This window comes from Mytilus edulis, chromosome 8 (genome assembly GCF_963676685.1).
Source record: "Mytilus edulis chromosome 8, xbMytEdul2.2, whole genome shotgun sequence".
NCBI lineage: Eukaryota > Metazoa > Mollusca > Bivalvia > Mytilida > Mytilidae > Mytilus > Mytilus edulis.
Window position 1 is genome coordinate 66,082,518 of NC_092351.1, and position 12,028 is coordinate 66,094,545.

The following is a 12,028-nucleotide window of genomic DNA, read 5'->3' on the forward strand; positions in this document are numbered from 1 at the left end:
ATAACAAATATAACATCAAAATCAAATACATGAATTTGGGATAGACAAGTACCGTGACACGTCTTATCGCAATGTGAATTTACACTCAAAAATAAGAGAGAAAAAACGACGCAACGTTAAAATGTAACACATACAGAAACGAACTATAATATAACAATGGTCATATTCCTGACTTGGTACAGGACATTTTTAAAGAAAAAAATTGTGGGTTGAACCTGGTTTTGTGGCATGCCAAACCTCCCCTTTTATAACCATGTGAAATATAACATTAAGATGACAATTCAACACTACAGGACTACAATATAAATAAATTGGAGAATACAATTGACAAAGAAACACACGCACAACAGCCAACAAAAGGCAACAAGTTGAACATTTTAATACGCTAGAAGTGCATTTTATCCACACAAGACCTACTAGTGATGCCCAGATACAAAAGTTTGAAAGCCGAAACAAGCACAAAGTCGAACAGCATCGAGGACCAAAAGATCAAAAAAGTTGTGCCAAAAACGGCCAGGGTTGTCTGTTAGTTACCAGAACATCCTCATCATTTAGAATAATTTATACTTTTGCAAACAGTAAATTTATAAAATGCACTGATTACGTTGAACAAAATAAAATCTAATAAATGAATGCGGTGATTAATACTATTTACCATAACACATAAATATAATAGAAAAGAAGTCAACACATTTGACAAAATCCGATGAGAATTACAAATAAAACATTAAACATTTAAACTAAATACATGAATTTGGGATAAACAAGTACCGTAACACGTCTTATAGTAATGCGAATTCACACTCAGCAAAACAGTCACAATCGGTAATAGGTCACGTTTGGTAATTAAAAGATTAGACGACATGATGACAAACAACAATCTACCATGTGGTAAAAATGTCCTTAGCTAGTTTGGTCAAAGATACATCGTATGGATCCACCAATTCGTGATGGTGTCCTTAAAATTTACGGAGTGTCAATTTTAATCTGTCCTCCTCATAACTTTTTTGGAGCAGTTTTTGCGTAAGTAGCACACTCCTGTATATGAAGTCCGTATAGTGTGAACAAGCACGAGAATAACGTATCAATTGTGATATGTAAACACCATACGAAGGGGCAGAGGGTATGTTACTGCTAGGAAATGGGAAATTGATAATTGGGAAGTAGAAATCGTCCCGTTTATCATAGATTTTCGTGTGAAGTCGTCCATCTACGTTTATATTGAGGAAAAGATCAAGGTATGAAGCAGTCCTTCTAGTATCAGTAGTATCCTTAATTTCAAGTTCACTGGGATATATGAGATGTAGGTATTGGCTGAAATATGGGTTATTCAATGATAGAACATCATCAATATATCGGAAAGTAAAATTAAAAAAATTCGCAAGGTGCTTTTTCTTTTTGTCTTTTAGAAGGTTCTGAAGGAATTCTGCTTCATACGAGTACAAAAACAAATCAGCCAGCAGGGGTGCACAATTAGTACCCATTGGAATACCGACTGTCTGTTGAAATATAAATCCTCCAAACTCAACAAATATATTGTCGATCAAAAAGTCCAGCATTTTGATAATATCATCTTCAGTATATTTTCTGGAATATATATTTTATTTTGTGATGGTGGCCATAAAATTTACAGTTTTTATTTTCCATCTGCCTCCTCACAACTCTGTTCGGGCAGTTCTGCTTAAGGTGCGCACTCCTGTATATTAAGTCAGTATAGTGTGAAAATGCACGGGTAAACATTTTACATCGGAGCACAGAGTATGTTACTGGTCAGAAATTGGAAATTGGTAATTGTTAACTTGAAGTTATAGACTGTGTGTACAGTCGATCGTCGATCTGGGTCAATATTGAGGAAAAGATTAATTTTTGAACCAGTCCTTCTTGTATCAGTAGTATCCTTAATTTCAAATTCACTGGGATATATGAGATGCAAGTAGTGACTGATAAATGGGTTATTCAGTGACAGGGCATCATCAATATATTCGAAATAAAAGTAATAGGGTTTTGCAAGGTGCTTTTTTTTGTCTTTTAGAAAGTTCTGAACGAATTCTGTCTCATACAAGTACAAAACAAGTCGGTTAAAAGGGGTGCCCAATGGTAAACATGCCCATTGGAATACCGACTGTCTATTGAAATATCAATCCTCTAAACTCATCAAATATATTGGCCATTAAAAAATAGCATTTTGATATCATCTTCGCTATATAGAATCAGTGCAGTTCTTTACAAAATAAGGATTATATAAACCAAAACAAAGAATTGTGTATCTACGAGTTCCATTCGTATATAAAAAGCTTTTCTTAATGACATAGGGAAGTCGATCTTTCAATTGAGCATTGAGAATAGTGGTGTAAAGCGTAGAAAAAAGTTAAGTTACTGTAAAATTGTTCAGATTGTGATCTAAGATCTAGCAGTAGATCTTTGGATAGTTTGAGAATCCGTCTTATCGACACCACCGGTTGTATATGTTTCATCACAATATTTTTGAAAGCCATGTTTTACTGTAGACAACACTTTAGAAAAACATTAAGTCGAACATATTAATCATCCATCCATGTAAAGTACGAATATTGATTGATAAAGAACAAGATAAGAATGAAGTTTATGTAATTTAATGTCAAAATATTCACATTTATGTAAATCGAAAAATACAACACTAAATTGTGATACAAATGAAACAAAACAAAACATGATTAAACCTGAGTACGTTCAAACATATCATTGTTGAAAAATTCATTTCCTTTTGAATATCATACAAAAAGAAATATAGCGTTTGATTTACTAGCCATATTCTTAAATGCTTTTGGGGATAAATGATGACAATTTTGAACATGTCCCTGAATTGATTGTTCAGTTGGTACATTCCAGAAGGAATATACAAAATAACGGTTACTTAATGCGTTCTAACTCAAAATAAATTTACGTGAACATCAGAACTTCCTAATTTGGTTTGAAAGATACTGTTACACTCCATACAACATGCTCAGTAATGCGGTTCGTACTGAAAATATGACTTAAACTCATTTTACTACATCAATAAAATGGGTCATTGATATCAAATGATTTTATTATCCATGATATGAAAATCAAATGTCAAATTCATTTTTTTATTTCATTCTTGTGACTTCAGTCAATCTTCCAAAAAGAATATCAAAACTAATGACTTGCATTTTAAAAGACTTTGTGTAAAGTGGTTACTGAATTTCTAAAGACCAATATAGTGTACAGATTAGATTTATATTCTTTGGTAATCAATCAATAGATATCATCTTTCGTCATCCTCATTTGAAATCATCTCAGTTACAGAGAAATTAATATACAATTATAATACAATAATACAATAATAGTGTATGCGTAAATAAATATGGAAAAAGACAGTTCATTAAATTGTGTATGTTAAATATAGATTATTACATTGATACAAGTGGATTATCGGATTTATCAAATCGAGATAGTTAAATTATCAATTTTAAAGTCCGACTATCGAGATTGGATAAATCCGATAATCCACGCGTTACTATGTAATAATCTGTTTTTCTAATGATTTCACTTTCCGCGAAGTTGTCAATTTCATTAACACCTGTTAGAATATTTTTATCATTACAGGGAGCTGAGAAAGGTTATGACCTTTTGACTTCGCCAATCATCTTCTGAGATCACCGGCAACCACACGCTGATTAAACTTTTTTATACAATAGGTTCGGAAAGGGATATACATTTTTTATTTCCATAGAATTAGAGAAACATAATCTAACTAACCAGGAGGGACGACAATTGATAATACATGTATGATAAACCTTTTTAGTTTTTCTAATACAATAATATTAGTTAATGAGAATAAGTGATTTGCATTTTTTTGACAATATTTCGGTAACATTTTTTCCTTTCTGAAGTAAAAAAGTTACAAACAAAAATATACTGGTACTTCTCACCTATTTCATTTGAGTAACATATATTGCAGGTTTTTTCATCTCTTTGAATTTTATGCCATCTGCCCGATTCAATGGGCAAACGATGACAGCCAAATCTGAATTTACATGAAAAAATACATAAGATATGAGGGTAATAACGACAAATAACGTTCAAAACAGAATTTATTCTTAAATATTCTATAACAAATTGTTTTACTACATTTGATAGATCACAATTATCAAATATGCTTTTAACAAATTTCATCCATTTGCTTTCAAAGCCAAAATTCTCAAAATATACAAACAGCAATTTGTAAAGAATTGAGGAGATTTTTTCCTCTTCACCATTTACTAATCTAAACAAAAGTTTAATTATTCGCATTTTAACTGTAAGCGAGATCGAAAATCGTCCGAGTTCTCCATAAAAATGCTATTTGGTGTTGTCTGCTTTAGGTTTAATATGATCTTGCAAAAACGCTAGTGTACTTTTTCTAAAACATCCGCATTTTCAAAACCCCAAAACTCTGAACTGTAAAGTAATACTGGTAAAATGGCTTTATCGAGCATCTAATTGACATTCAATGGATAAATTATGTCTTCGACATTTTTTTTTTAATCAACTATACATTGTTTTTGTTCCTTGGTCTCCTAGATATTTTTTTGTTGTTAAAAAGTACAAACACAAAAATACTGAACTCCGAGGAAAATTCAAAAAGGAAAATCAAAAATCAAAAGGCAAAATCAAAAGTCCAAACACATCAAACGAATGGATAACAACTGTCATATTCCTGACTTGGTACAGGCATTTTCTAATGTAGAAAATGGTGGATTGAACCTGGTTTTATAGCTAGCTAAACCTCTCACTTGTATGACAGTCGCATCAAATTCCATTACATTGTCAAAGATGCATGAACAAAACAAACATAATAAAAATGATCCACTTCTGGCAAAAAATACACCAAGATAGTGTGTGGTCTTTGACAATTTCTATTTCTTTATTACCAAAATATTTTTTTTTCTTTTTCTGAAATTCTTCCTCTAGAAAATATATATGAACTTTTGTTTTTTAAATATCAACTTTTAATTTCCAACTTCCACAATAAATTGAAAACGTATAAATCCTTGCTTGATTCTGATAACAAAATTGTATCGTCTGCATATAAAAACCATAGAATTTTCTATATCGGAACTGATAGATTCTAACCCTTTTGTATTATGTTCTTCTAAATATGATTGAAGATCATTAAGATACAATAAAAAAGTACAGGACATAGATTTTCTCGTTGTCTAACTCCTAATTCACACTTAAAAAAAACCTGGACATTCATCATTATGTTTAATATTTAATCCCTTCACACATATTTTGAAAAAAACGTAAAAATCTACCATTTATATTATTTTGCAAAAATTAAAACAAAATAACAAATTTCTATGAATAAAGTCAAATGTCTTCTCAAAGTCCACAATGCACATAGAGGTTTTTTTTTCTTTTTAAAACGAAATAGCTCAAATAAAGAAAAAATGTGATCATTTGTAGACACACCACTTCTAAACATGCTAAAAGGGTACACCTTTTTAATACACAAAGTGGTATAAATTTTAAGTTTTTATATTATTTATTTTACATACAGAATAGTCTTATAATTGAAAAAAAATATGTTGACATTGTTGAATAAACTTTCTTTAGAATTTTAAATCACTGCACACAATCATTTTGTCAAATTAGTATACACAAAAGGATTATACAAATAAAAATTAACAGCTGTAAACCAAACAATATTTAATCAGATTAAAATGTGAAATAAAGCAGCCTAGGGCCAATGCCACTTTTTCATGTATTTTATCTAATAAGCAAAATATTGCTTATACTTAAACAGTATACATTGTCTGTACAAAAAATCAAATAAAGAAAACTAAACAGTATGTGCGACTAACATACTTTTTTATATTTGTAAAGTAAAAAATTGTTTTTCTTTATTCAAATTATGTTTGATTAAATGACTTAATTTCTGAGATGTCAAAATACCCTTAAATCATAGGTAAATAAATAGGAACAAATTCCTTCTGCTATCAACACATCTTCTGATCTAGCTATATCTGCCACATTAATTCCTGTCGAAAGACTATTTGAAATTGCTGGTAAAGTGTTCAGACCAGAGAGATGCACACTAGATGACTAAACATTAAAAACTATTAATGATGATATCAAATACAATGCTTAAACTATTTTTAACGCTTACATGATATGCTATATTTTTTTTTTATATCTTGTTTTATAGTGCAACCTGATATTAGATAATAATTCAACGCTCTTAGGTCCGAGACCACAATTATTTCGTAGTGCATTTCTTTTAGAACATAAATGAAAATTTAAAAAAATACCACCTGCGCTTTCTCAAAGAAACTTTTACAGTGTGTTGTACTACTTTTGGGACAAATTATATCAAAATTATAGAGAACTTCATCGTCTTTAACTCAAAATATGGATAATTTTATCTTTAGGGCGTCTTGAAATCTTTTGACAGCTTCCGAAGTGCTATTTTTCAACATTTTTCACTTGGACCAAATCACTACTTTCCTTTAAAATTCTGGACCCAAAATTTGTTTACAGTGTAATTTCACCCCCTACTTGCAATTTGAGGCGTTAAACATGGAAAAATAAATTTGGAAGGGGTATAAAAATTAATGACAAGTAACCCACTATCAACACTAAGGACTATATTTGTGAACAACGAAAATCAAGGGACGACAATTGTGGTCTCGGAACATTTAAGTACATTATTTACATATCAGCCAGCCTTCAAAGACTTATTATGCACCTATATTAAACTCTAATATATATATACATGTGCTATAGGATATTGTTTAAAACAAAATATATGAAATGTAATGCGTAATTTATTTAATTACTTAAGTAGAGTAATTGTAATTTAATTGATTACATTTCAAAAACTGTGTAATGGTTATTAGTGTAATTGATCATTTTTGCAAGGTAATGTGTAATTTGATTAACAATTATTACAATCCAATGCAATTGACCCTAAGTCCGGTATCAAGTATCAATTTAAATCCGACACTCTTAGATTAGAAATATATTAAAGAGAACATAAAATAAGTTTGATAAATATGAGAAGAAATTTGAACAGAGTACGGAATGGTGTTCAAAATTAAAATCACAAAAAAACTGAATCCCGAGGAAAATTCAAAACGGAAAGTGGCAAAATAAAATGAAATGGCTAAATAAAAAACTCAAACGATTGGATAACAACATAACTCTCTGAACTCGGTTTCATATTCGTCTAATGATGAAATATGTTTAAGGTTTTTATATCAACAGAAGTTTAATTTCACACTTTCATTTTTAAATTTTCATTTTTTATATCCTACTGTACAACATAGTTTATGTTTCTAACCCCTTTCCCAATCTTAAGAGCAGTTGTGATATGTTTTTTTATGAAAATTTATGTTTCATTGGTTTTCTATGTATGATTCTCAATGATAATGATATTTACAATTCGATGGAACTTGTATTTGAATATTTGCGTTATCCATGTTATCATGATGGAAATAGAATAGAAAAGGCTTCAGCTACAAATAATTCTGAATGGTTCTTTAAAGCAAAACTTGTTTAATATACACTTATCTCGTAACATCTTCAATTCTGAATTGAGTAAAATCAAGAATTACATAGCTTTCCAGATGTCTTCAATTCGAGAACAAAGTTCCGTCAATGTTCGATATGTATGTCTATCAGACAGAAGTCTATTTGTGATTTCTTTCCGTACAACAGCAGCGGTTTCACTATATCCAGGATTCGCAGGAGCCATTGGCGGATTTCCCAGCCATAAATCCGACAAATACCATACATCTGCCTCTACGTCTAACTGCATGATTTCGTTAAATGTATTTATATCAGCTAGTCCTTCCTTTTTTGCTTCAATTAATGTCATTTCGTCGATAAAATCGACAAATTTTTGCCTGTTATTTCTCAATTTTTCGGTTACATTCTGTATAGGAACATTTTGATGGGCGAAAATACATTTTTGTCTGGAATAAATGTTTGTGTTTGCTTTTTTGAGATTCAATATAGCTTTTACAACTGGCTGTAGGACATTTGTAATTTCCATTGTATTTTCACCTTTGATATTGACAATTGTCATGTCACTCATACCAACGATGAACGTTGCCAACTCATTGTCATGAATTGCTTTAACATATGGGAATTCTGGGCCTGTAAGACCTTCGGTGTCTACTACAATAATAATATCGGATGGTACGTTCCTATTTATTCCATCAACAAGTTGAACGTACATACCTCTAGTACATCTTCCAGCAGTTACTGTAAAATTAAGACCAAACATTGTATTCAAAAGTGTGGACTTCCCGGAACTCTGAATACCAAGAACAGACACAACTAAACATTTTCTTTCTCCGAGTATACAATTTAGTTCACAGAAAACAGCTTTTATCCATATTATGGGTATGGACTTTTTTCCTACATCTCCATCCATCAACTGAAACGGCTGTCCCATAAGAAGTTGTTTGGCAGCTAGCTTAGGAAGAATTTCTAGATATTCTAGCACATTTTGACTTTCTGTATCGCATTTCGTTAAAGCTTCAAATATATGTCCCATCTCTATGCATAAATGTTCAAATCCAATAGATACATTCGATAATTCTTTGGCGCTAATTTCAGTTCGTTTTTCCAACATTTTTAAAGTTTCTTCTTTTTCTAAGTTTTCTTTTGCAGATTTAAGGGACTGCCAATCAGACAGATATTGTGCTTGGTAATCTGGTAAAATTCGTCTATTTCGTTCATCCAATAAAGATTGTACTAGCAACAAAAATACTTGGCTTTGATTCTCGTTTTCAATCAGATTCCAACATGAACGTATGAATGTATTCATGAAATGATCTTGTTTTTCAAGCAGGGTTACCTGTTTCAAATTTGCATCAATGATTTCCTCTTCGCTTGCTGCTACTTGATCAATTGTCCTCCTACTTAAGTCACTATATATGCTCTTTTCTATCCACTGTTTGCATTGTCCCGGAATAATTTTTTGTTTTAAATCCGCGACAGAAACGAGAGAAATATCCTTCATTTTCTGAACTGTTTTTCGTACGCTCAGAATATTCTGTTTATCTTCGTCTGTTATATGTTTACTTAAAAGTATTCTTTCATATATCGATGACAATGGCATATTGTTTACCAAAGCTGATATGCTGACTTTAATATCGTGTTTGATATCGGCGATCCCTATGATATCTCCATCAATACTCAGGACGCAGAACTTTGTCTTTTCTTCATATTTGTGTATGCGTTTTCTGTATAACTCTATCCCACTACCTATTTCATCGTCATCATTCCTCATTCCATCAACTGCCAAAATTACCCCAGCTGCATTTGCATGCACGTAATCTAAAATACTCAACCATGATTCATCTTGTAGACTATTTACTTCAGTCATTATTATACATACGGATGACAAACGTGATAATATATGTAACTGATCTTGTAGATCTATTCCATCACCTCTCAAGTTCAGAAACATTGTGACACTATTATTTTGTACATTTGATTTTGAAGGAACATACCATGCAGCTTCAACCAATCCGTCACTGATACATCTTTTTGTAGTTCCAAGTGGGCAATCCCGGTTAAAAAATGTATTGTGGTACTGCTCGGAAAGGATCGCATTCGCCAATTTAGATTTTGAGACAGAAACACGACCAATTCGAACGAATGAAACAACGTGACACGGACAATCTAATGCCCTGTTAGGGCTCGAATCATATTCTAATGATTTGTCAATAATTATTGACCTCAGGGGTAATATAGATAAAGATACGACTTCATCATCATACTTTGGTAAAATAAAGGGGACGGATAGCTTACAAATAAAAAGTTTCGAGGCAAGTGTGCTTTTCAGTATTGGAGAACTACATTTAAAAACTCCTGAAATCAAATCAAGTGGATTTATGGTAATGTTGTCTGATTTATATAACGTAGATTGTAAAACACAATTGAACAATATGTCTGATGAAATATTATTGCGACTCATCTGTCGTTTTATCAACCTTTCCTGAATCAATGTATCCCGACCTTTAAAGTTGAGCATAATTATATCTGCTGCAAACTTCAGTGCGATATCTTTAATGTCTAAAGGAACTTTTAAAAATTGCACTTTCATCACATCCCTAATCTGTAACTTATTTGGATAAAAATCTATTAAACCTATATAGTTTATAAAGTTTTCGAGACTAGACAGTTTACCAGAATCGATTGGTAACTCTTTTGTATTTTCTGCATTTAGTCGAACCATTTCTATTCCTTCAGAATGATCTTTCTCTGTATCTGTGTTTGAAGCATCATTTCTGTTCTGGTTGTCCCTTTGCAGTTCTATAAAGACGTGTATTTAAATTAATAACAATACATTGGTGTTTAAACTGTAAGTCATTCTACATTACAAAAACATTAATCTCAAAGTATAATTGATAAACTAAGATATCGTGTTACTATCGATATGAAGTGACTCTGACGTCCACTTGGTGCAAAAACAAAATCAATTTTAAAGCAAACCTTAACTTTTTGTACCGAACCATATTAAGGTAACAAACATTTTGGCACACGTGTTTTTTTAATCGAATTACATTGGAATATGTAAAAAAAAAATGGGGGGGTCACCATTTTTGCTTTCGTTATAATTTTCATGTGAAAACGTCAATTTTGGAGACAAATTTACATAGACATACAGGAAAAAACCTTTTTTTCGACTTACCTTTTTCGCTTTTCCGATGGATTGCTATGTTCTAATAAACGGAGAAAAACATAAAACTATCATATTATCCAGGATTGCATAGTGAATCCATACACGTATAGAAACTCATATGGCACCATCCTTTGAGATAAATGGCTTCAAAGTTGATCGATAGGCCTGGAATTTGACCGAAAACGTGTGATGTTTTAGTATACCGATTATAACGTGTTTCCTACTCAGACATCGAGATATGGAAAACACAATATGTGTCGGGATTTGAATGATGTTTATTTTATTTTTATTTCCCTTGACGGGTTTCGTAAATTTCCAAGTAATGGACGCAAGTGGATACTGCGGGCCTGCTTTTATTAGACTGTAACGGGACCTTAACTTTTTAAATTTTATATCTGCCGAATCAAGTGCCCATGCATTTGTCAGACTTAGTTAACTTTTTCATGCCTCATTCCGATGTTGATGTCCGTCCTGTGTACACCTGGTTTATACGATTACAAAGTTAGCAATTTATTTTTAAAATGTTGCCGAAACTTACTCTGTACAGACCAACGAATTTCAGAGACTGTTTACACTGGGATCACAGGGAAAGTTATTGGGCAAAATAACCAAGTTGAACCCCTTTTTTACATTCCATACTAACAAGCTCTTTTCTGTATGAGTTTCAACGTCTGCTTGTATTGTGATTTTTTGCCTAATTCTATCCGTGTTCTTATCCAGATAAATTTCCACTTATATTGAAAGTGCGCATAACGTCATATTTTCTTTTTTTTTGTTCATGACAGGTTGCTGGACTAGGCATTTTGAAAAAATATAAACGCACCCAGAGTACAGACTCCGGCATACATCATGTACATAGTCTAAATGTGATATTTCAAGCTAGAACATTTATATTTTGCAGTTTTATTTGTTTTACTTATATAAAGAATGAATATAAGATCTTAAGATTTGTTTCGTAAATAATTTTTCACGAATGACAGAATGTTGAGCTATGTGAAATTTAGCCTATAGTTTACAAGATTTGGCCGACTAAGCACACATTTACACCACACAGAGAACACTATACTAATGTCTGTATCAAGTCAAGAATATGACAGTTGTTGATCAATCTTTTGGTGCTTTTGAGCTTATGGTTTCGTCATTTGACAATGGACTTTTTCGTTTTGAAGTTTTTTATGTTTTTTATTCTTTAGAATGTGTATTTTATCAGGATCATTATTTTCTTTGTAACTTTCACAACTAACAGAATGTTTAACCTTTTTAGACTGGTGCTACAAATCTGTCTTGTATAAGTAACCGTTTTCAAGATTGTATTGTATCGTTCCGAACATTCCTGAAATACTTGCA

General features: G+C 31.7%; 1 protein-coding gene across 2 annotated transcripts in view; it reads right to left on the reverse strand.

The window, feature by feature from the left end:
* Window positions 1–7,535: 7,535 nt before the first annotated feature.
* Window positions 7,536–12,028, reverse strand: part of LOC139487087 (interferon-induced very large GTPase 1-like) — a 113,958-nt gene continuing 109,465 nt past the window's right edge. For both annotated transcript variants that reach the window (XM_071272092.1, XM_071272093.1), the window contains one exon: window positions 7,536–10,311. In XM_071272092.1, the coding sequence (XP_071128193.1) occupies window positions 7,595–10,311 (2,717 nt within the window). In that variant the 3' untranslated portion in view covers window positions 7,536–7,594. The remainder of the gene's footprint in view (window positions 10,312–12,028) is intronic.